The sequence below is a fragment of the Nilaparvata lugens genome, chromosome 2, assembly GCF_014356525.2.
Source record: "Nilaparvata lugens isolate BPH chromosome 2, ASM1435652v1, whole genome shotgun sequence".
NCBI lineage: Eukaryota > Metazoa > Arthropoda > Insecta > Hemiptera > Delphacidae > Nilaparvata > Nilaparvata lugens.
In genome coordinates this window covers 27,699,886-27,727,059 of record NC_052505.1, presented here as the reverse complement: position 1 = coordinate 27,727,059, position 27,174 = coordinate 27,699,886, and the positions used below count along the sequence as shown (strand labels likewise).

Here is a 27,174-nt window from a genome sequence, read left to right as displayed (position 1 = left end):
TTGGAGGTCTTGTAGAATAAATTAATTATTTCCAGTTATTAATTATGCAGGTCCTTTTTGTCTTGGCTGGGCTCGCACGTGGTCCAGATTTCTTATAGATTTCTTTCCGTAGTAAAGATATATTTATGGGAATTGATTACAATTAAGAACTCTTCAACAACACTGAGATCACAGATAGATAAACATTAATTACAAATAGTTTACATTTAAAAAAGGGATTGGCTTGATAATTTTAAAATTTAACAAGACAGAAGACCCTAATTTCCATGTGCATCCTTTCAGAACAAGATCACAAGCCAAAAGGAGTAGTTTTCAAAAAATTTTATCTCTTCCTTGAACGATTTGTAAGCCTCTTTCTGATTGGCTTTTAATTTAGCAAAACTCAATACAATTGGTTACTTCAGATTCAGGGTTTTGTCAACTTTATTATAGAAAAATAAATAAAAAGTTTTTATATAAATATATGGAGTGATTGTCTTAAACTATTCTAATAAATGAATCGTGATATACGTTGCTATCATGCAACATATATTTAATTTTTATACGAGTTTTGTATACTCTTGATTTTCGTGCTTTTTTAGATTGTAATAAATATTTATGCGGCAATAATAGTTGTCCCTATTTATTTACATAAACCTTCCTTAGTATATATAATACATCTTTTGTGAGTAGACTTTATAATTCAACTTATACTGGTTGAACGAACAATCAGCTGATTCGTTAGGTGTTGATTCAAATAACTATCGATTTGTCCTAGATCGATTGATTCATTTAAAAGTGTAAATAAACAATTCTAACCTCAAATGTACATGCAAACTTTTATTTTTTATGATCTGCCAATAATAAATAAGCCGCTTTATAATTTTTAATTCTGCCAATGGATCCTCATTATTGTTGAATTACAATTATGAATGTTTTTTCTTATTGCTTTAGATAAAACGATTACTCTTTATCACTAACAACATTCGATTTTACTTGAGTGGTTCTTTGACTAGGTTATCTTTCCTTTCCATTTTATAATTCTATTGAAGTTCAATAGTTCATTTCAAAAATATTTTGTGGTGCTAAAATACCACGTGACAAACCATAAAACGTTTTTAGCAGATGTATTCAGCTGCTGGGGTACTTTAATCAATTAGCTCATATCATGAGAAATATTACTTAGAAATTTTGGCTAAATTTTATCTTAGTTATTATTGAAGATATCGACTAAATTTTTTCTCCTCCACCTACTGTCTAAAGTACTTACTTTACTCCCTGAAACATAATACTAAAGTGTCACTTTTTCGCTCTCGGTAGTAAAAAACAGAAAAACTCCCTAGGGAGGAAAAGTGTCTCCATTTAAATAACATGGGAAGCATCTCTATTTTAAAAACTTACATGGTAATAGGTTAGAAGGTCTAAGCTCAGATGAGAAAGCGTAATAGAGGTGTCTGCATTGAGTCAACTGAATTCAATACCACAACCAGAAATTTGATCAACTCATGAAATATATGTTTGTATGATATTATATTCTTAATATTAGTAGATGATAAAAATTTATACAATTTTTAAAATATTTTATTCTTTTCAAAATACCAGCCAACAAATATTTTTGATCTGCAATTCAAATCTGAACCGCGTGATCTGGAGTCAGCCATTTTTGGTAGCCTGCCCAGCTGATATAATTGTTACAACTTTGGCCGATAGATAGCACAATCGGCAGTGCCAATCAGATGACCGGTTTTCAGGTTTTAGATTTTAGGTTATGTTGTTAGGAAACATTGTCACCAATACATAAGTTATTAGAATGATTTAATTTGCTGTTTCTATAAAAAAATTTAGATGGAGGAAAAATGTTGTGTACATCACGAGCGAAAAATACTTTTTCTCCCTCAGGAAAATTGTTGCCCTCGGCTTTGCCTCGGGCTTCAAACTTTTTCCCACAGGGAGAAAAAGTCGTACTTTTCACTCTAGATAAACAAATATCTATTTTTAATGAAAGGGGAAGACAAAATAAAGCACACTAGCATATTTTTATACCATTTGATTCAATTTTAATATTAGAAATTGCTGTTTCAAAACAACCTTATTTTGAAGGAAGGACAATTCTAAATTATGATTATTTGTATCAACTATTATTGAAGATATGGAACTCGATTTTTTTAAATGAAAGAAAAATGAAAAGTACGTGTTGGTAACTGAATAATAATTTTAATCGATGAAATTTAATATCAATAACAAATATTGACTTTTGTCTAACCTATAATCCTATCATGTTTTTACCAGCACCATAGAGTTGTAGAGTTATAGAGTTGCTGCTCTATTCTCTAAAGGTCACAAATTTGAAGCATGTTAAATAGAGTTGTCATCGGTTTTTGAAATTGATCGATAAGAAAGATTCTGATTTCAACTTGTTCGATTATTGATTCAAGAGTTCAATATTCATTTTATTGTTTCACTTTCCTTGCCCTATTACCAAGAAAAGGAAAGTATTGCTTTCCGAAAAAAATTAAGGTACCCCAATTTCTAAATTTCTATACGTTTCAAGGTCCCCTGAGTCCAAAAAGTGGTTTTTGGGTATTGGTCTGTATGTGTGTGTGTGTGTGTGTGTGTGTGTGTGTTGTGTGTGTGTGTGTTGTGTGTGTGTGTGTGTGTGTGTGTTGTGTGTGTGTGTGTGTGTGTTGTGTGTGTGTGTATGAGTGTATGTGCATCTGTGTACACGATATCTCATCTCCCAAGTAACGGAATGACTTTAAGTTTGGAACATAAGGTCCTTTTAATATAAGGATCTGACACGAACAATTTCGATCAAATGCGATTCAAGATGGCGGCTAAAATGGCGAAAATGTTGTCAAAAACAGGGTTTTTCGCGATTTTCTCGAAAACTTCTTCAACGATTTTGATTAAAGTTATACCTGAAATAGTCATCGATAAGCTCTACCAACTGCCACAAGTCCCATATCTGTAAAAATTTCAGGAGTTCTGCCTCATCTATGCAAAGTTTGATTTTAGATTCTTGATTATCAAGCTTCAGATACAATTAAAACCAAAAATTTCAAAACAAACAAAAAAAGAGTGGAATAGATTGAGCATGAGAGTCTCTACAATTAATGTTCAGTAACATTTTCACCTAAAATTGAAAATAAACTCGAAATTCGAGAAAATGTGATTATCCAATTGAAAACTGTTGGCAACTGTTGATTCTATTAGATTCACTATGAAGAGATAGCAGACCTCGTATGTCTCCAGCGTTATTGTCCTGTCACCAGCTGGCTCTGATCTTTGTTTATAAGTAGACTCGAGATGCGCGTAAACATCATCAGGTGATCAATTTCATAATGGCAAGGAAAGTTGTGTGAGTGCGCTACACCAGATTTTTTTTTTATTATTATTATTTTTTTACAAACTTCTATCTGATATATTTGAATTCTAATTCAATCTACATTTTTCCCATAATTGGAATACTTTTTTTTTAAATTGGTAACCCCAATGGGTACTAAATTTGTGAAGTCTCATTTAGGTATCAATAATTGAAGTTTATTCATTCATTCACAATTATACAACTTACAGAAAAGTACCACAGGCTCACTTACACTTAAAATGGTTCCAATTATAATTTTCACTATCTTAAATTTTTTTCAAAAAAAAATCCGATTATGGGAAAAAAATTTTGAATTGGAATTCAAATAGTCTATATATAAAATTTATAAAAAAATTATTCTAATTCCATAAAAGAGCTAACCATTACTGCTGACCACATTTTCTCCTGTATTCAATGCTATTGATGAAGTTGATAGGAAATCTGGAAAATAGCAAAAATTTTCCGGTTTTTGCCTGAAAGATGTTGAAAGTATTTATATATGGAGCTAACCATTACTGCTGACCACATTCTCTCCTGTATCTAATACTATTGATGAAACCCTACCTACCATAGTTTGATGTGACTATCGAACCTTAAGTGATGAAGACTGAGCAAGCCTGAGTGTTGCTCTTTCTTTATCTGGTGAGGCTTTGTTATATTAGGTTGGGCTATGCTTGGTTGAGGGGGAGTTCAATGGTTAGGCTGGACTGCATTTGTTAGTTTGAGTTGGGCTTTGTTAGGTTGGGGATAATGAAAAACTCAGGTTACAAAGGTTTGGGTTGAGAAAGATTAGGTTGAAAAAGGTAAGGTTAGGAGAACTTTGGTTAGTGGAGGTTAGGTTGGTGAAATTTTGCATAGAAATGATTTGGTTAGGAAGTCTTAGCTTGGAAACGCATAGGTTGGGAAAATCTTAGGTTAGGAAAAGCTTAGGTTAGGAAAAGCTTAGGTTGGGAGAAGCTAAGGTTAGGAGAAGCTAAAGTTGGGTGAAGTTTAGGTTAGGAAAAGCTTTGGTTGAGGAAAGCTTTGGTTAGTGAAAGCTTAGGTTAGGAAAAGCTCTGAGTTGGGAAAAAATTAGGTTAGGAGGAGCTAAAGTTAGGAAAAACTGAGGTTAGGAAAAGCTTGGGTTGAGAAAAGCTTTGGTTGAGGAAAGTTAAGGTTAGGGAAAGCTTAGGTTAGGAGAAGCTAAGGTTAGGTAAAGCTTAGGTTGGGAAAAGCTTTGGTTAGTTAAAGCTTAGGTTGGGAAAAGCTTTAGGTTGGAAAAAACTCAAGTTAGGAGAAGCTAAGGTTAGGAAAAGCTTAGGTTAGGAAAATCTCATTTTAATAAAGCTTAGTTTAGGAGAGATTTGGTCTTGGCCCAGGCTCAGTAAACTTTGGTCGGACTAGTTGAGGTGAGTAATTATTTGACTTGATCGAAGATTTCATTCAATTAAAATTTATCGTTGTCATAAGAAAATGTGATCAAAAGTAAAGGTTTGTATTTTTCACCACTTCTTCAACTTTCAGTTCTGAACTTTAAAGTTCTTCCTACTCCCAAAGAGTTCTCATCTCTACCTTTTGAAAAATCTCTTCATCTCAACTCTTGAATTCTATCTCAATGTTCAATTATTCTATTCAATCAACTTAATTACTATAAATTTAAATGACTTGAACCTGACATGAATTGACGTGAACATAATTGTTTTTTAAATGTTTAAATTAGTCTTTCAGGATAAAATTTATATCACAGACACTTACTTTTTCTTCCTCTTCAATTTAAAAAAAATTGATTCATATCTTCAAAAATAGTTGAGATACAATTGTGCAATACAGTATTGTGAGATACAATAGTTAGTCACATATACCAAAAATTGTGTTGTGTTTCAGGGTCAGCTTTAGAAACTCTAATGTTAAATTAATGAAAACTCCCCAGAATAATATCCAATTTCTATCTAATTCATTGATTAATCAATTATAATGTATTTCAATGTCCATGCTTGTCTGCAGTTACCGGTACTCTTCAATCACTTTCGAAGAAGTTGAATTGATGCCAACATTCGTTCGAGCAATTGCTTATTTTGGAATCTTTAATTCGTCCATATCTGAGTCAGTTGTGCTATTGGCTTCATCATACATCATTCACAGTTCATTCTTCATTGTTAACATAACCTCATTCTTCATTATTGAGTCTCACTTCAGAAATTCGAACAGTTTTCCACTTTCCTTGCCCTTTACCATAGGTAAGGAAAGTATTGCTTTCCAAAAAAATTAAGGTACCCTAATTTCAAGTTTTCTATACGTTTCAAGGTCCCCTGAGTCCAAAAACATGATTTTTGGGTGTTGGTCTGTGTGTGTGTGTGTGTGTGTATGTGTGTATGTCTGTGAACACGATAACTCCATTCATAATCAACCAATTGCCTTGAAATTTTTAACTTAAGGTCCTTATACCATGAGGATACGACAATAAAAAATTCAATGAAATTGAATTCGAAATGGCGGAAAAAATGGCGAAAAATTACTGAAAAACCATGTTTTTCACGGTTCTCTCGAAAATGGCTCCAACGATTTTCTTCAAATTTATGCCATGGATAGCTATTAATTATAAGCCCTATCAACTGGCAGGAGTCTCATTTCTGGGAAAATTGCAGGAGCTAATATTCTTGAGAAAAATTATGGATAATTACTAAAAAACAATGTTTTTTCACGATTTTCTCAAAAATGACTTGACCGATTTTTTTCAAATTCATACCCTGTATATTTATTTATCAGCTCTATCAACTGGCATGAGTCTCCTTTCTGGAAAACTAATGGGGGGTCCACCCCATCCTTGAGGAATGGACTTTGTAACCTCCTTCTCGTGCATGAGGTAGGTAGGTAGAGCAGTTTATAAAAAGAACACATAGTCGAGATATTTCATCTATAGAACAGTTGTTTTGACGACTTTTAAAAAAATCATCGAATTTCACAATTTACACAAAGGAAAAAGTACTCTGAAAACAATATCTTCTATCTTTATATAAAAGCGAAATGGCACTCACTCACTGACTGACTGACTCACTCACTCACTCACTCACTCACAGAACTAATAATCTTCTGGACCAAAAACGTTCAAATTTGGTAGGTATGTTCAGTTGGCCCTTTAGAGGCGCACTAAGAAATCTTATGGCAATATTTTAACTCTAAGGGTGGTATTTAAGGGTTTAAAGTTCGTCTTTTAGCATGTATATTCCTCTTATTCTCTTAATTATAATTGAAAAATGTCCATACCATATGTTTATATAGAACTATAATCTAGAGAGAGTACCTCTTCGAAACAGTTGTTAACTGGTAACTAAATTAGCTTAATAATTTTGTCAGGTTGGCATTAAGTTGAGTAGACTTTGTTAGGTTGGCACCAAGTTGAAGATTGAAATGCATTTATAATATATTACTAGCCGTCAGGCTCGCTTCGCTCGCCATATCCGTTTAGCCAGACGTTAAGTCTGGACCCCCGACTGGATCGTCCTAACATATGATAAAAATGCTCAAATGAAAAATACAGGCTAGCGAAGCGAGCCTGCTGTTCTTATTCTTTATTCTGGACGATCCAGTAGGGGGTCCAGGGGGCGGAGCCCCCTTGCTGTACGGATATGGCGAGCGGAGCGAGCCTAACGGTTAGTAATATATAGGCTACACATATACAGAAGTCTGATCGTAGTTTCAAATGTTGCCGCCAATCGTCATTATGTTATTTCCCTAAATTATTTTCGTTCGAGAATGGGGCTTACAGTTCAATGAGCAAGGAATGTTGTGTGAGTGTACCACACCAAATTTTTTTAATGTTTTAATTAGTCTTTCAAAATAAAATTTATAGAAGCAACACCTATTTTTTCCTTCTTCTTTCATCAGAAAAAAAAATTGAGTTGATACCTTAAAAAATAGTTGAGATACTGATATATTTAGAATCGTCCCTTCTTCAAAATAGAGTTAGTTTTGCTATTTCTAATATTAAAATCGAACTAAATTGTATAAAAATAGGCTAGCGCGCTTTATTTTTTCCTCCTCTTTCATTTAAAAAAAATGAGCCGATATCTCTAATAATAACTGAGATAACAGGGGGAGCTCACCGGCTACAATTTTGCCGAAATTTAAATCAACTTGATCAAAATATCTCATTTGTTGACATAACTTGGTATATTATTCTAATTCAAAGTATATCAGAATTTTCAGTTTTAATTATTTTACAGTTTTAAGTGATCAGTGAGTGTTATTTTGTTATTCAATTTGGTTTGTGAACAATCTAAATTGGAATAATTGGAACTTTTTTGTTTTCAAATGTTTGGACTGTAAATTGGACCTGAACTCAAGTGTATGGAACATAACCTACTTTTTGGACTATTTATAGTGTACTAGCCGTCAGGCTCGCTTCGCTCGCCATATCCGTCTAGCCAGGGGGCTCCGCCCCCTGGACCCCCGACTGCATCGTCCAAGAATGAGATTAGCAGGCTCGCTTCGCTCGCCTGCATTTTTATCATGTTAGGACAATCCAGTCGGGGGTTCAGACTAAACGTCTGGCTAGACGGATGTGGCGAGCGAAGCGAGCCTGTCGGCTAGTAATATAATATTCCCAGGATTGAAGTTGCAGTGCCCAATCAATTTTTCCGCGATAAATGCATTTAAATCTTCAACTTGGTGCCAACCTAACAAAGTCAACTCAACTTAATGCCAACCTGACAAAATTATCAATTTTTTGCCAGTTAACAACTGTTTCGAAGAGGTACTCTATCTAGATTATAGTTCTATAGTAACATATGATATGGAAATTTCAATTATAATTAAGAGATTGGAAGAAGAAGAATATACATGCTAAAAGACGAACTTTAAACCCTTAAAAACAACCCTTAGAGTTAAAATATTGCCAAAAGATTTCTTAGTGCGCCTCTAAAGGGCCAACTGAACATACCTACCAAATTTGAACGTTTTTGGTCCGGCAGATTTTTAGTTATGCGAGTGAGTGAGTGAGTGAGTGAGTGAGTGAGTGAGTCAGTGAGTGAGTGCCATTTCGCTTTTATATATATAGATGAATCAAAACTCGGGGAAGAAACAGCTTTGTGCTGTGCCTTTGCTTTTATTAGTCCTCCCCCATCATTTCAAAGAATTGTGTTTTGTTTATCAATAAAATATCGGGGCCCGAGCTTCGCTCTGGAGTGGAAAATCATAGAAAATTTGTAACAAAAGATTGAATTTATTGTTGTTATTTATTGTGAGGGTTATACCAGTCTCTTGTCGGTGACGGCACTTATCCGAGGGTCAACTCCTGTTTTGGGAAGTACCCTTGTCACACGAAATAGGAAAAAATGTCTACAGTATACTAGATTATTTTCCTGACAATTAATCAAAGGATTAATATTGTACTATTTTTTCTCAAGATCAAGTAACTCGATGATGGGTTACTATTAGCCTCTGAAATGAATATGATATTAGCGAATAAATAAGCTATAAGCAAGGTCGAACACAGGGTCACTAAGGAACAACATGTGATGACAAGTTGCATTTATTAAATTTACTAAATCATATAAGAATATTGTTGGTTCAATAAGTTATAACTGAATTTGATAATGAAGGTTTAAGCCCATAAACAATATAATTTGAATTTTAAAAAGTTCTCTCAAGTTTATAGATTTATTAAGGATGAGCATGTAGTGCTTTCACCCAAGGGTTGCCCGACTCAAGTTTGGACAGTGTAACGTCAGAACTTTTACAAACGATATACCAGTTTGTCTATAGAAAATTGAGTCGAAGAGATTTTGAAATAATGATATTATAAATCACTCACATTTGTATGGGCCCATAATATACGCGCACTCACTCATGAAGATTTGTTCACTGCATGGCTGGCATCTTTCGTCAGGTTGATGTAGAGTGTTAGTGCTCTGTGACTTGATGTTTTCGTGAAAAAACGTTTCTGGGTCCCAGGGACCCAAGGGTCACGATAAATGTAACTTTTTTCGTTTTTTTCAAATGCACATTTTTATGCAATAGTGATTGGATTCAAGCAGCTCTTTATATGTTTGTTTATTTTGAACAGAGACTACGAAGAATGTACAAATTAACTTCTAGATCTCTATTGCAATGACATTAGTGATCCAAAAAATAAATTTATAGTTCAAGATAAGAATACTGACCCTGAGTGGGATGATAGTGAAACCAATGAGCCCAGGAATTCTAAACCTCCCCTAAAAGTGAACTTCATGAGACCTTATATATTTTTAATGTTTCTAGTAGTGTTTCATGTGGGTTTCAGGATTTATTTGTTTGTGTATTCATCACTATAATTTCATAAGTCTTGCAGAGATTGTGCAACATCAACATCAATTGAGGGTAGGGTAAAAACTACCCTAAGAGTGAACTATGACCTTTCTATTTTTTCCTATCTTTCTGGTAGTGTTGCATGTGAGATCCATCATAGTATTCATCACTATGATTTTTTGTTCACTTTATATAAAATAATAACCAAAAGTTACTTTTCACTACCCTAAAAATACAAGGTTTCACAAATTTAAGAAAAGATCAATTTCTGCTTTACATAAGTGCTCAATGGGTTCATCAATAACCCTTGAACATATTAGAATCATAGAATATCATTATATTTTAAAATATTTTGAAATATTCAATATGAAAGAAGCGGGTCATTGAGACCCAGGGTCACGACTAACGTCAGAAAAAATAGGGTCACGACTAGAAGATTAAATATATTGAAATATTCAATATGAAAGAAGCGGGTCCCTGATACCCAGGGTCACGACTAACTTCAGAAAGAAATAGGGTCACGACTAGAAGGTTAAAAGAACTTGCTTGATCATGAATATGATGCTTACATTATTCAACTGAGGGTTTAAGTTTGAGCATCAATAACTGTCTTAATTATTTTATGTTCCTACAACATGAATTTCTCATCCAAAAGCCTAATACATTAATCATGAGAAAACATTATTCCATGTGTATTGTGGTGAAGGGCTGATCCTTGGAACAAACATTATTATTTTCTCCCCAAGCTGCCAGCTTTCCACCATTTTACGCCATTACTGGAGAAAAGTATTGCAGGAAAAAAACGGCACGGAAAAAGACAGGAAATTCAATTCAAATTGGCTGCTAAACAGCTAGAATCCCCTCCCAATCACTCTTTCTATCTCTTACTCACTATTTCTCTCTCTCTTTCTTATTCTCTCTCTCACTCTTCCTCTATCTCTCTACCTCTCAACCTACTCTTTCGAAACCTCTTTCAGGTATATAATGGAGTGCTTTTCGAAAATCTGTGTGTCCTGGCTGGTAGAGATTGTGTATGCAGCATTCAGCCCTCGGGCTCTTGTAAAACGAAGGAGTAGTTGGTGGAACATCCTTCTCTCCATCCTTATCTTTCTTTATTTTTTTATCATCATCATCATCATCATTATCATCATCATCTTCTTCTTCTTCTTCTTCTTTTTCTTTTTCAACTCCTTTTTTCTTTTTCTTCACTTGTCAGTTGCTTATCCTTCTCCTTCATGTTCACCCTCACTGTCTCATTCTCTATCTCACCTTTCATATCCCTTCAACTGCTTATTCCAACTCTCTGTCTACTTCCTCATCCCTTTCTTCACACATTTCCCCTTCTTCTATAATCCCTATCGAATATGTTAATTGAATCATCTTCCATATTCATATAATGATTATCCATATTTCCATTTATTTTCTCACGTCGATATTTTCCTTCTGAAGAATTTCCCCCAGTTGCTAGTCATATTATTCTATTTTTATTCTCTGTAACTCTCTTTCACTTGTCAGAAAAATAACGTTCCATTGATTTCGAAAAGGAATACGTTTTACAGGACCTGACATTTTAGAAGAAAGCACACAGCTTATTCTCACTCGAGTTGAGGACTGGAAAGAGTAAAAAAATAGAATATGGGCTGGGAGGAAGAATAAAATGTATAGAATGAAACGAAAATAGGGGATAGTAGAAATGAAAATCATGAAAAAGAGGTTTCAGAAAAATAAGCTAGGTCTGGACAGGAAAATTTGAATAGAAGGAGGTAAGTACATCTCGAGAATAGAGAGATGAAAGAAGAAGTAGAGTGAATGTGGCGAGATCCTCTCCAAATCGACACGACTGGTTGAATGGTAGGCTTTGCTGTTATTATTTATAAGGAACTGACAGTTTCATGTGAATCTCACTGTGGAAGAGATTCATGAATGAGAGTAAAAATAGTAAGTAGAAGAGAGTTTAGTTGGACACAGTTAGTTAAAGGAGGTCGAAATAATGAATGGAATTGAAGGTGAAGAGTTATAGAAGATAGACTATGTTTTGAATGAGGCATAGAAGCTAGAAGGGAAAGATACAGAATTGGAACAATGTTTAGATAGTGAAGAAAGCTGATGTAAGACGAAGATAACGTTGAGAGAAAGAGATTTGAGAGAGAAGAGAGGAACAAAGGAGAATAGACCGATAGAGAGAGAGTGATTGAGAGTTTAGGAAATGGAATAAGAAGAAGAGTGGAGTATCTTGCAGTAGGTCCATGAATATGTAAACACCTCTTTGCACTTTCTATCTCTTATGAATATTTAGCATTTTCGGTGAGAATTGAATCCCCGTTACTTACTTGCTCAAGGGAGAAATTCATCCTGAAAAGTGGTATTTACTTTTTATTCATTAGCAAAAACGGATACAGACCCCCTCTCAAACTCCCCTCCCCTCCCACACCAGCCACCAGCTGTTTATTAATGAGCTAGCCAGCTCATTTACAGCGGTCAATTATCATAATGAAAATGTATGGCTTGGAATTATAACTCGCTTTCATGATAGAGTGGGCGTCTTCAGAAGTGTTTCTACTGTTTATCGAAAGGTTAAATAATTTGAAAAAATCTTCAAAAAGTATGAAGTGGTGTAAAAGATGAATCTTGCATTTGTAATCTCGTTATTGCAGAGAGTGAAATTGAGTTGGAACTCCTAGGATAATAATATCATCAGTATCTAATGTTGCTTTTCAGCTATGGTACGTATTCGTGAGAAACACTAAGAATCTCGGATAGCAAAAAATATTAATTTATATTTTTATATAATTGTTGAAATGTATCCAATTATCAGAAACTAGTTAGCAAGAATAGCAATTCGAATAGGTACATTACCTCTTCATTTATTCATTCAAATTACGATCTTCACTAATATGAAAAACCGTTTCATTGATTGATATCCACTCTTATACCAACTTTAATATCAGTGGTGATATCCACTTTTATTCATAGCGGTGATATCTACTATGAACATGAACTACTGTTAGCATCATTATCGCAGAATGTTATGGAAAAACATGCCTCAGACATCATCATCATCATAAATAAAACCTCCAACCAATGGCAGGCGATAGAGCCGGAGAAGATGGCCGACCAAGTAGCCCATTGGTCGATATCTGTCAATCGCAGCTCTCTTTACTCCGACCACCGAAATATATTAGTAGTTTCAAAATTTAATTAAATTGCTGTCTGAAAAGCTCCATTATGGTATGTTATCAGAAAAGTCAACGCTGTTTCCCCCAACAAATTTATAATAATTTCTATGGAAAATGGTCTGGTATTTCTCCATGATAGAAATAAATATATGCTGATATTGTCAATATTACTGTATGCTGACAATATACAATGATATTTACAATTTAATATCCGGTGATATTATTAACAATAACAGTGTCTTTTCAAATTCATGTTTTATCAAATTAATTTGACAACCATCTCAGCCAGATTTGTATTGTCAGTCTCAGTCCACAAAATAGAATTTTTAGTTAATAATGCCCAACACTTAATTAATAGGAAGGTATAGAGGTGATTGAGATGAAGATAGAGTTGTCTGAAACTGGAAAATAAAGAACAATAAACAATTCACTTCATCTATCATCAGATGGAATCTCCAACTCATTCAATAGCTTACAATACTCCCTAAGTGAGTCATGGTAATACCCAAGACATTGGCCCATACCAATCTATACCAATTGTGCTTGGAAATACCATCCAAAAATAGAATTTATATTTCATCAAATAGATTATTCTTGTTTCCTCTTTGGTAATACTATATTACTTAATACTAATACTTAGACTACTAATACTAATACTAATTACTATTAATACTAATATTCTTTGCTCTTCAGAGAGATAAGACTATAATATAGCTTTCATTACTGAATATACTGTATATAGAAGAATCAGAATAATAACATATTCCTTGGATGTAGACCTAATCACTACGACATTAACCCAAATAGTAATGATTGCCGTTTGGATTGAGGTATGCAATCATGATGGCAGAACTACAACGCGTTTGGGAAACCAAATACTCAGGAATTTCAGGACTCAATATTAGCAAACATCTGTTGATAGTTGCAAACTATTTCTGCGATCAAACTCATCAAACTAAGATGGACAAGTTGCTCTCCCTCACACTCACTCACTCCCTCTCACTCCCTCTCACTCACTAACTCACACACTCTCTCTCTTTCCCTCTCTCACTCTCGCTGTCAGCACTGAAAATTGATTGCAAACTTACTAATAACTAAATAACTGATGTATCTGTTGGTCGACTTAGAATCCAATCCAATTACTCAGATTCAACCTCAAACTTGTCGCTTATTCAATCAGTTGCTTTGAACCTGCTCGGAGACTCAGACAGAGTACTTTGTTGATGATGCGAAGGTTTTAGTAATTATTCGTGATTGAAATTCGCAAATACTTTGTTAGTGGCCATTCTTTGGTGATTGATTTTCTTGTAATCCGTAATTACATATTCGATTCATTCTCTCAGTAGAGGATAATAATCATAAGTTAATTATTATGTTTTCATTTCAAAACCTATAATGTGAAATAAGTAGTGATGTTTAAGATCGTTTTTGCACAGAAGTAACTATCATGATGGAAAATTCCAATATGAGCATGGTTCATCGAAATATAAATGAATTTGTGGTTTTTAATGATAATATTATAATGAAAAAGTATAGAAAAAACATCACCTTCATTGAAATAATGAAAACTCATAGGCTTCAACATCCGTCTTGTGAGGTCTGATTCATCTTGTGATTCAGGATCATCAACTTTATTGGTGGTCTTTTTTGGGCTTATTTATCATCTCTTTGACCAAGGATTGTTCTTCTTCATTCAAAATCTGAAATAAGCTCCTCAAATCATTATCTTTAGCCACCTTTAGAACTATCCTCTCAACCACAATACTCAAAACTATTCACACACTATCAGGGATGCTACAAACATTGCGTAAGAAAAAAATCACAGAAAAAAATTCTCACATTGTACTGTCTTCTCTCGACAGTACCTTCTCTCGATAACCACTGATTTCCCTCATCTCCCATACAAATAAAGTTATTTCTCTCATCTCCCAATTTAAAATGAAATATCATAGCAATGTAGTGAAATTCCTCAATTCATTTTATTAGAATTTGAGCCGTGAGACATAATAATTCAATACAACTGAAATATAAATCTGTTGTTAGATAAGGAATCAGTTGAATAATATATGATGATTTCTTTCCCAGGGGATGAAGAGATGCTGACCAAAAACTTGAGCTATGTTCTTCCGATCTTTGGCCCAGACTCCGATGGATATCTGCAGGACTTAAATGGTTTCTGGTCCTACAATGATACCACCGATATTTCCAAGTATGAAGACTTCGATCACGCCAAATTTCTGGGTGAGTTTGCAAAAAAACCACAATTCATTATTATAAAACTTTTTTCATTTCTAAATTTCGTTTAATGGGGATTCAGGTAACCTTCTATAAAAAGTGTCGTGGAATAGGACATACATTAAAGTACAATGGTTGGTCATTATGAATGATAGCTATCAGCTTCAGTTATCGAACAAGAAGGTACGTCTGATAATGACAAAATCAATATAAATTCATTATCTACCTGTAACACAGATACAAGTGGTTACTCAGTACTTGCTATAACTTAGGTATAAAATACAGGTAGAATAGCAACCACTACAATTGGTTATCCATGTTTGTACTAACACAAAATTTATTAATTAATGATTCCAATTAAAAGACTTCATGTTCAGTTTGAGATACAATCAATCAGATATCGGAATGCCTAGCTAAAATTCTATTGGTGGATGGCGAAATTGAAAGTTTGCTGGGAGATGTTATACAACGTCGACCAATCACACGCGAGTACACTAGGGCTACTGAGTGCTCAGTACATGACCACGCATACAGGGCACTTCATTGGCTGAGAGCATAGTAACATTGTCTTCTTCTTCTTCTTCTTGCCTTCATGGATAAGGCTTTTGCCTGTTCCGACTCACAACAGCATTCTAAAAAAAATTTAAATGTTTCGGAAGAATATATTATATCTAAAATTTATAGCTTATACAAGTATAAAATGTTATTAATTTTGAATTTCTTTATCAGCTTTTCCTATATTCTTATTTGATTTCCTCTATTGCCATCTTTTCCGAGGTCTACCAATGTCTCTTTTTCCTATCGGATGGTAATTTAAAATTTTTAAAGGAATTCTTTCCGTTGGCATTCTTATAATAATATGTTCCCTCCACTCGTTTCGATGACATACAACTTTTTCATTCATGTTGAAGGCACCCAATTCTCTTCTTATTTCTTCATTTCTTATGTGGTCTCGTCTGTCACAGCCCTTCGTTCTGCGTAGGAATCTCATTTCTGCTGCCTGCAGCCTGCTCTCCTGTGATTTCGTGGTGATCCATGATTCACTTCCATACAGGAGAACAGGGGCAGCCATCACTCTGTAGAACTTCATTATAGTTTCTTTCCTCGCTTTCTTCCCTAAAGTTCTGCTGATGTTACCACATATCGATTGGAATTTTCCGATTTTCCTTTCAACATCTAAATCATCTTTGAAACTGATATCACAACCAAGATAGCAGTATTGTGACACTTGCTCTAATACTTTGTTATCAATAACTATCTTTGAACGTGTGGGATACTTGCCAGTGAATGCCTTAATTTTTGTCTTACTTTGAGAAATCCTGAAATTATAACCCTTGCATATTTCATTTAGTACATGGACTGACTTTTGGAGACTATCTTCATTTTCTTGTATTATCCAAAGGTCATCCGCGAACAATAGTGCGTTCAGGTAAACGTCTTCACTTAATTTAATACCTAAATCTACTCTGTATTTCCATTCTCTGAAAATGTCGTCAATGTAAATGTTGAATAAAGTAGGCGATAAACTACACCCTTGTCTAACTCCTTGATTAACATTAATTTCTCTTAGTCTATTCTTACCTGTATTTATAATTATCTCTGTATCGCGGTATAAGGTTTTGACAATATTAACCAGGTGCCTTGGATATCCTCTCTTCCACAGAATCTCCCAAAGCCGAATCCGATCAACTCTATCGAACGCTTTCTCAAAGTCGATAAAAGTCATATGCGTTTCCAAATTATATTCACGCCTTTTCTCAATGATTCTCTTCACTGCAAAAACATTGTCTGAGCAAGATCTTCCTTTCCTGAATCCATTTTGCTCCTCATTCAGAATTGCTTCAGCTATTGTTTTTACACGGCAGTTGATTATTTTGGAATAAATTTTATATCCCACATCCAGAAGGCTAATTCCTCTATAGTTTTTACAGTCATTCCGACTTCCTTTTTTGAAAAGAGAAATAACCTCTGCTTTCCTCCACTCTTCTGGGATACAATACTTCCTCCAGCATTCATTCAACAGGTGTAGAAATCGCAATTCAAAGAACAAGCCTCCATATTTAAAGAGCTCTCCGTTTAATCCATCTAATCCAGCAGCCTTCCTGTTTTTTATGCTTCTTAAGGCATAATGCAATTCCTCAGTTGTAATTGGGTCCACTGACTTATTGATGACTGGGTCGGCCTCGGCGTCATAATTTGTTTGACTATTTTCATCGTACCATAGCGCCTTGTAGTGATGTAGCCATTCCTCATCCGATATAATGTTTAAAGGAGCATTGTCTTGCTCAACCTTATTCATTGATCTCATGATCTTATACGCACATTGCTGCCTGCCATGTATATCTGTCTCAATAACATTAACAAACCTGTCTCATGAGTCCTGTTGAGCTTGCTTGACAACTTGTTTTGCAAAATTACGTTGTCTCACGTACTCTATCCTTGCTTGTGGAGTTTTCTTCTGCAACCAAATGAGATATGATTTCTGCTTTTCATGAATAGCCTCTTCTATGTCGGGATTCCAAATTCGCGATTGTCTTCTACCTCTTCTCATTATCTTCTTCCCAAGTGCTTCAGTAGCAGCTTTCTGCATGCAAGATTTTATATTGAGCCACTCCGTTTCAATGTCTTCTGCCGTTGGAATTAGCATGAGGTGTTCTTGTAAGCGTTGCTGATATAAACCGCGTATGCTCTCATCCTGTAAAAGGTTTATCTTAAATACCTCTTCCTTTTGTATTTTGCATTTCCTGACTTTCCTCCATTTCTTTAATATCAAAACTTTACTAATTACGAGATAATGATCGCTGTAAATATCACATCCCCTAAATACCCTGACGTCTTGTACTGAGCTCTTCATCTTATCATTGACAATAACATAATCAATTATTGATCTTAAGCCTCTTGCATTCCAAGTGTACTTATGAATGTCCTTTTTCTTAAAAAATGTATTTGTTATTTTAAGAGCATTGAATGTGACAAATTGTCTCAGTTCTTGTCCATTGTGGTTTATAATTGTCTCTCCACAAGAACCCACAACGTCTGGTATAGGAATGTTGCCCACTCGTGCATTGAAATCCCCAACTATTGCAACATGATCTGTTTTGTTTATTTTGTTTAAAATCCTTTGGAGGCTATCATAGAATGATTCGGTCTCTTCTTTCTTCCCTTCATCAGGCGCATAGATGCCAATGACAGTTAGATGGCCTCTTTCATTTTGAGCCTTATCGATATTATTCTTCATTTATGCAAGTATAGTCCAATATACAGTTTTTCCACTTGCTGCTCACCATGATCGCTACTCCTGCACTTGCTCTTCGATTCTGTGGAACTCCTTTATACACCATCCAGTAGTCCTGCAAATCTTTCGTACCCTGTAACTTCCTCTTGGTCTCCGTGATTACAGCTATATCCACCTTTTGTTGTTTTAATATATTATTTAATTCATCATCTTTGTTCGATAGACCTCTAACATTCCACGTACCTAATTTCAAAATATCCATAATCCCAAATCGTTTTTCTTTAGAAGTCCTGTTTTTAGTTTTATCCTTAATTCCGGTCCGATATCCGAGGCTGTTTGTGAGTTTGTCAGTAGTATATTTAATCCCCTGGCCGCGTTACGGGCGCTGCGCAGGTTAAGTCCAGTGGTGGGGACGCCACCTTACTGCATCTGGACTCACAGGATTTTTATAAGGTTTACTCCCCTAGACAAGTTGCTTCCATCACAGCTAATGAGTCTTGTCTAGTAACATTGTATAGACTCCATTTTGTTGAAAAGTTCTATTTGACTCAATGATATCGTACATATTGTAAGCACGATTTTCCTTCACCAAATATGTAAGGGTGGGAAAAAGAAAAACAAGATAAGATCGTACAGGTTTTTGATATTTTAAACAAATAAATAAATTATTTATTACAAAAATTAGAATTATAATTAGAAACTACGAAATAATAATAATAAGATGAATATTTCAGGGGCTACTCGCTTTGCTGATCTGTGGTCGTTCAGTTTATGATAATAATAACAATAAAAAAACTAAAATTACTATTTAGAATTATAGATCTTACTATACCTTAACAAAATCCTTTGGCCTGTTCTTCAAAGGTCCAGTTAAAACACTCCCGAATTTAAAATAAAAAAAAAATAAAAAAAACTCTGCCAGTTGATGAATCAAAAACACCAGCTTTCCCTACAAGATTCAAATCCTGAAAACACAATTATGTAGGTTTAAACTGCCCGGACTGTGACAGCCTTGAATCGAATTCTCAAGACAGAATCCTTCAGGTAACCAATGCCTTAACTCAACAACTCACTTCACAAACGGTTCAAGTATACGGGCCCCGAAAGAAAAATTCCAGATCTATTTATGTGAAAAACACATGCAGCCAGCCTTGATTCACAGACCAAAAGTCAACTCACTCTTGTTTGTATAGCATGGAGCTAAAACCCATAATATTGCCTTCACGAAACGTGATAAAACACACGTTTCATCTTTGTACATTGGAGATCTTCTCGCTTCATCAATTATATTTAATAATTAAATCCGCGACCAGATTTCCAATTCACAAAATAATATTTCAAAAATTGAATAGGTTCTGATGTCATGTATGACAATATACTGTTGTATTAGTATGCAATAGTTCATTGGTTGTAGCCATCATATTGAAATATCCATTTTTCGCCCCACTTGGATGTAATGAGCTGGTTTACGTGCGTCATATGGAGGCCGAAAGTGATTGTTTTCTGGCCAGGCCGGTAAAATTTTTACGGCCCTAGGGCTGTAAAATAACCTTGAAGTCAGCTGATTCTGATTTGATGTGAACGTGTTTACAAAATAGTTTATGAAACGGAATAAGTTTATGCTTCTAGAATTGAATAAGTATTCTGCAATAAGATACCATCATTTTATTTGGATGAATAAAATACAGATAAGATAAATATTATAAACTATTGAAATTCGATTTTCAGAGTAGGATAAAACTTCTAACCTAAACTTCCGACAACGACAACAAGCATTGTTGACGTTGACATTCAGATTGGCCAAATTTCAAGTGTGCTAAAACAGCTGATCAAAAAACTTTTCATTATTTGTGTTTATCATTCAAGAATCAAAACATTTATAATAATATCATCTTATTGTCATTTGGAAGAATAAAAAGTATAAACTCAACCTCTTACATAATTGAACATAATCTTTTAGGTTATTTAGACAAATCAGAATAAAAAATAGAAATACTTGGACAATTTCCTGATATTCAGATTACCTCAGATTTGCTAGAGCTATGACCTTACTGTTTTGCTTTCGGAAGTGCCTAATAAACAATTATTCTCATATTTATATTGTTTATTTTTCTGAGTGGCGAAAAACAACGTTCTCACCATGGGCAAAAATGTTTTTCCGGCTCTCAATCTTTTCTAGTCCTCGGCCTACGGCCTCGGACTTGAAAACCAATTTCGATCCGGAAAAGTCTCATTTTCGGCCCTAGGTGCGAAATATACTATTACGAAACCAATCGAATTGATGAAATTAGTGTTATCCTAATATGTAAACAGATATTCATACGACTCAGGATTGTGTTCAGTCTGGAAAGCTTTAATGTGAATTATAATTACGAAGCACTGTTTCACGATAAGTTCTACTATGTTGAGAAGAGAAATAATAGCTATGGTTGTTATGTCAGTGAACACACGTTTACAACAGACTGTCAAAGTGTAGACATTCCCTCAAGAACCAGTCGTACTCTCCTTTTCCTCAGACTCAATCGGTTGATAAAACTGGAACTGAAGCCAGATAAACATCCCAAGAAATACGGAATTTATAACAATTACAGTCAAAATAAAGTAGCATATTAGTCTCTAACAAGGTGCTACAGTAAAATAATGGAGAAAATACTGAGAGTTGAAGTTTATTCTATCTTTGTCATCCTGGTTCCATCACAATTCATACCGTGAAAAACTTGAAGATTTTTAATACAATACTGAATTTCCACCTTGAAATTTCTAACTTGCAACTTATTTAGAGAGCAATTAGCTTTCACGATGAAATATCTCTTTTGCTAGACGAATCTTGCTTCAAAATGATTTCATATTCTCTTTTAGAGAATAATTATAATATTAATTGCTGCTAACCCTGTCTGTGCAGCGTCTGCTACGAAAGAGATTATTAAGGGAGTAATCACTTATTCTGGATAGAATAATTATGTGAGGAGCGGAAACTATGTGATGCTGAACAGGTGTAAATTATTATTTTGCTTTCTCCCTCTTCTCTGGATTCAAATGCAACTGAAAACAGTGAATATCTTCTCAGATTTTATTGCTCTAGCCCTTCCACTACCAAGCGGGGTAATTGGACTACCCCAACCCACATTTTCCCCATTTTTTTGTAGATAATGTTGTTGTATTTCATTGAAACCTTGAGTACTTGTTAAAAACATATCACTTTAGTTGTTTTTTCTCATAAAATCATTTCATTCCTCTTATTTTTTCAATTATTAGCAGATTTATCCTTGGGGTAACTCTATTACCCCGCTTGGTATTCCATGTCATGCAATTTTTTGATTCATATTCCATCCATTATCGGAATGCATAAGATAAATTTAATGTCCAATTATTATTTTTTCGCCAAACCTGATTCATAATGATCACTTGAAATCTAAATTTGAAAAAATTGCTTCTTTATAGCCATAATTTGATTATTTGACAACATTTCCCCTACATCTATTTGATAGAATGCTCAATTTTTTTGTCCTGTCAGTTTTTGATTGAAAACATATTTTTCAACAAAAGAAATTTATTTTTAATTATATTAAAAGCTTTTGTAATGCATTTCATAGATGAATTAATGGATATAGAATAAAGATATAAAACAGAAATCTTGTTGGGGTGACCCAGTTACCCCAGTTGGTATTCCATGTATGTGAAGAAGGTTGGTAGTCCAAGGGCTAGAGGAATAAGATTAGTTATCATCTGTCAGCATTGGTTGAATGAGGAGCATTGATGCTATTATGTGAGGAATGCTGACAGTTTGGAGAAAATCTCACATAAGTTTATTATTGAGAGAGATTTCTCTGTTTCATTGCTTGAAATTCATTACAGTATTTATCTCAATTCACTCTTTATAGATACATTGATTTTCTCATAGATTGAGACACTCTGAACAAGTATTATGATATTTTGTGAATTATGTTATTGACGGATAAGCCAAGTTTTCATTATAAACCTGTAAACATTATAACTTTAAAAGTTGTTCATTATTAGAGCCAAGTTTTCATTTGTTGTATTGAGGGTAATTTTTGAAATCCTATTGAAATCCTATTCTCCCAATTTCTTTTCACCATAATCTTTATTGCCATTTCCTCTGTGTGTTATATCAAGTTATGCACCAACACCTGGACTCAGGAATTTCAGGTATCTATTTGAATTTCAAGTGCAAACTCCGTTACAGTATTGTGTGGAAGTTTATCCAACACACAGTTCTCTCTCACATTTCTTGACTTACTCTTTTGTCAATCATATTCCTCGGATCCTCTCTCTCACTCTCCCTCTCACACTCTCTCTCTCACTCTCCCTCTTTCTCTCTCTCTCTCTCCGCCAATTTATGTAGATGCATAACAATATAATATCTATAGTTATTATATTACAAATTACTTTTTCATATCATATAAAGTTCAATAATTATTTTCTTCGTCTATATTATGTAAATTCATCTATAATTTTGCTGTATTGTAAGCTATTGTACATAAGTGTATAAGCCAGTATAATTGTAATCTACATAAATAAAGTACTCAATCAATCAATCAATCAATCTCTCATCCCATATCGTGCAGTCATCCTATCTAGAGTTTTACATTCCATTCCCTCTCTATTTCTATCTGTTTAATTACTATACCTGTTTTGAAATCGTACGTTAACAATCACATTTTTATTTTCTCTACTTCAACCTCTCTAAAAGCTCCGACAGGAAAAATTAAATGAAGCTTCCATGTTGGAAAACTATTCTTTTTTTTCTCATATTCAACCACTTTTCCTATTCTCCTTCTTTTCCAATTGAATCAATATTCTTCTCCTGATACCCCTAGTTGAAAGATGACTATATCATTCCAAGTTGAGAGAAATGAAGATTAAACAGAGTAGTAGAGCTGAAGACAGAATCAAATAATATAAAAACCCTTTCACTTTATCTTTCTACCCTTCAATTTAATAAAACACGAGGAATGAGGAATAGGACCAGAGAATGAAAGGTAATCCAAGCTATTGTGAGATATTATAATAATAGGAAAATGATTTTAAGGAACTGAATAGTGAATTGAAGAGGAAAAGTAAAGAGTGAGTGCTGGGATAGCTACTGAGTGATGAAATACAAGAATGAGACATATGGGTCAAGAAGCGAAAATTGAATTGTGTTCCATTTCATAACTACCAGTGTAAATATATATTACATGAATATATATCTACTCATAGAGCCACTAGTGTTTCATATCACTAGTGTATATCATATAAATATATATATATATATATTTGAGACTACTATAGTGTGCTTTAAACCATATACTCACAGAACTACTAGTTTGCTATATATGTTATATAAATGTACATCTATATACTTACTGTGTAGAAAGCTCAGACGTAATTTGAAGTGAGAGCCCGCTCTTTCGCTGAGTGAGTGTCAGAAACATTCTTTAGTGAGATTCACTTTAAACTGTCAGCATTGGTAAATGTTATCTAACAGGAATGCTGACGGTATGAAGTGGATCTTACTATAACCCCAAGCAGCCCGACCATAGATACTAGTGGATAATAGAGAGAAAAACAAGAAAACTCTGTTTCCAGCAGAGAAAGTTTCCAGGAAAGAGAAGCAGCACTAAATTCTATCGACCAAATTCGAGACTTCCTATATTGGCATTCTGTCAATGCTAAATTCAACTTTCACAAATAATATCGTACGCTTCTCTGTTTAACATTATGAGGAGTCGGTACTTTATTATCAGTTCCTTCTTCACAAAATATATTTCGATATTGTTACCCTCCAACATTGAAGATTGTTGGAATCAATAAATGGGAGATCAAGGAATGAAGATCCTTCCTAGATGGGAGTAGCTTCCACTTTCCATGGGTAGAAGGGGATTTCCATTTTTCATCATTAGAACTATTATACTGTTCGTTTAATAATTTTTGGTAAATGTATGTTTCAAAATGATTGATAGTTGATATGTCTCAACTAATTGATTTAGAACAATGATTCTGATCGAAAAATGAGGATGCATAAGCAATAGTACCATAAAATAGTGTCTGGCACATGATTCAAGGATGTATTTTGTCGTAATAGTTGACCTTCTCCATTGAGTTGAAGAGAGGTGCGCATTGTAAACTGTGCGTTTTTCTTCCCACCCTCGTTCCTTCCGCAGTCTTGAAGACCTCTCTTTTTCCTAATCTCATAATTTTGATAGTTAATAAGGATAACGATTCTCAATTTCGAGATAGTATACAAATGGGGATGAGAAATATCCCAATAGGCTATGTTACCAACCATCAAAGTCTCTTTAACTATTTCAAATTTCACAAAAACTGTATACATTCCTATTTTACATGTCCTGGAAGTATTTGAGCTCTATCGTGAATTCCTACTTGTGAAGTGAACTCCAAACTATTGCTTATGAATGTCCATCTCTTGAGAACACGCATACACTGCAAAGTGAGTCTTATTGATAAGATATAGGTTACTGAATATTGAGTGCATATCCAATCATAGCTCATCAAATCAGAAAACAAACAGACCAACCATGAGTATTAAGTTTACATAATACTAGTACTAAATTCAGGCTGATTGGAGAGAGAAATACTGAAGAAATGATATACTTTATGGTGGACGATTATATTACTGAAAATATTTTTCAATTACCTACTATGTCAGAAACATGCACTGAATTTCGAATAAACGAAATTCCCAATCCATATATAGTTGATAATGGATTTGAACTGATTCAGGAGAGAATTAATGAGGGTACAAATACCCATTGAAATACAAGTCTATTCAGTACTCAAAAATAAGCTGATAAAGTAGGTATGGTAATAATGAGTTCTCTACGTAGCTCAAAGCTTCAAAGTGGATCAAGTTCTAGAATCAATATTATGAGAGTAAATTATAATATAGGTACTGTTATACTAATATCGAGTTTCAACTAGATCTTATGTTGTTAGAAAATATGTAGTTAAGTTGGCATTTCCTAGATGATGCATGAGATTGACAAACGGTTGATCAGCTTCCATTTTCCCCCCTATTGAAGATACTAGCTGTTTGTTTTCTATTGTGAGCAATGTAATTCACCCACTCTTGCTCTTGCCAAATGTGATTCATTCCGCGCCCGAAACGATAAACTATTGGAAGCAAAATAGACTACAACATCGTTCCCATTTTTGTTGCAGAAAGACAACCCGTAGCCAAGGCTCCCCCGCTGGACATGTCGGCCACGGCCAAGCCATCAGCTGACAACATGGCGCAACAGCCCGGCGGCATGCCGCAGCAACATGATGTTGCAAACAGTGGTGATGGCGACATGCCCGTCTTCGACAACAACATGGTCACTAACATAACCGCGCAGCTGGGCGGCACAGCGTTCCTGCATTGCCGCGTACGCAAACTCGGCGAGAGAACGGTTAGTACATTTCCAACCTAGTGGGTCCCCGAGCTGGAAAACTTTCTCAAAACGCCACTAATATCTTGTCAGCTGTTATATTGAAAGCAGCGAAGTCAAGAGAAAAGTTGATTAATTGACTCTACTTCTGTGTAGAAAAAGAAGTACAGAGCACGTGAAAAATGAACAATGAAAGCAATAATGGAAAATATAAATTGAGATCAGCAAACAACAAATTCCACTCGAGCATGCAATAGAAAATCGAACAATAAAAATACTTCTAATAGATTACTCTCCTGGAGCTAGAATAGAATATCATACACAATCTAGAATATTAAACATGCATAGAATTATACATAATTTCATTGCACATCAACTTACAAAAGAGGTCTCGTCTGCATACAGGAATATTGAACAGAACAGGTGAATTTTGTAAATTGAATTTTTGCATTTCATACATGCTGTTGAATTATTCGTTTACTCCAAAATTGTATAGATCATTCTTGTATGTTCATTTTCTTATTTCCCGTGTCGGATCTATTTGTGATTGAAGAACGTGAAAGAATGATTTAGTGAAAAAATCATTTCACACCATTTTCTCTTTGTCTCTCAGTAAAAGTCAGGCTGAATTTAAAATTGTTTGTTCCTCTAGAATAGAGTACCAGAAATAAGCAACCAAAATTCAATGAATTGCCCACAGAGTTGGGCTTCTATACAATCCGAGGAAACTGGAAATTCTTTCAAGGATTTTCCGTCCCGAAGAAAGATTTTCCCCATTTTCCTTTCTTCATCAAGAGCCGTCACAGCCGTGTTTTGAGGCTTGTCGAAAAAAAACTTTTCCTTTCCGCTACTTTTCAGATGTGTTCTCAACTTTTCAACTTCATACGATGATAATATTAGAAGGAGAAGCACGAGGAGCAGGAGAGGCGGAAGAGGAGGTGGAGGAGGAGGATGAGGAGGTGGATGAGAAGAAGAAAGAGAAGGAGGAGGAGGAGCAGGAGGAGTGGATGGAGAAGAAGGAGTAGGAGTAGGAGGAGGAGGAGGAGGAGGATGTGGTTGAGGATAAAGAAAATACGGAGGAGGAGAAGGAGGGGCAAGTAGTAGAGCAGGAAGAGGAGGAGGAGGAGGAGAAGGAGAAGAAGAAAATATGTGAGAAGGAGGAATGGGATGGGAGTGGTAGGAGAAGAAAGAGAAGGTGGATGATGCATATTTTATGAGATATGAGGATTACGAATAAGAATGAGCGATAGAAACGTAGAATGTAGGATATAAAAAAGATAAAATTAAGAGAATATAATAGAAAAAATAAAATCGGAAAAAATATAGCCGAGAGTACAAAGGTTAACGATTGATTTGAGTGTATTGTAAACAAAAAAAAAGATTTTGAAGAGGAAGATTTGAAAATAAACTACATGAAGAGGAGGACGAGAATTTGGGGGATGAATATAAATAGAACAAATCAAGATTAATGAAGGGTCGATATGGAAAAATAATAAGGAAATTAAGTGTGAGGTACGGAAGTAAATGAGT

The 27,174-nt window shown here is 34.6% G+C and overlaps 1 protein-coding gene across 1 annotated transcript in view; it reads left to right on the top strand.

Annotated features, from left to right (window-relative positions):
* Positions 1–27,174, top strand: part of LOC111046726 — a 122,558-nt gene that overhangs the window by 47,017 nt on the left and 48,367 nt on the right. The window contains exons 3-4 of the mRNA XM_039420948.1: positions 14,869–15,024; positions 25,436–25,665. Coding sequence (XP_039276882.1) covers positions 14,869–15,024; positions 25,436–25,665 — 386 coding nt within the window. The remainder of the gene's footprint in view (positions 1–14,868; positions 15,025–25,435; positions 25,666–27,174) is intronic.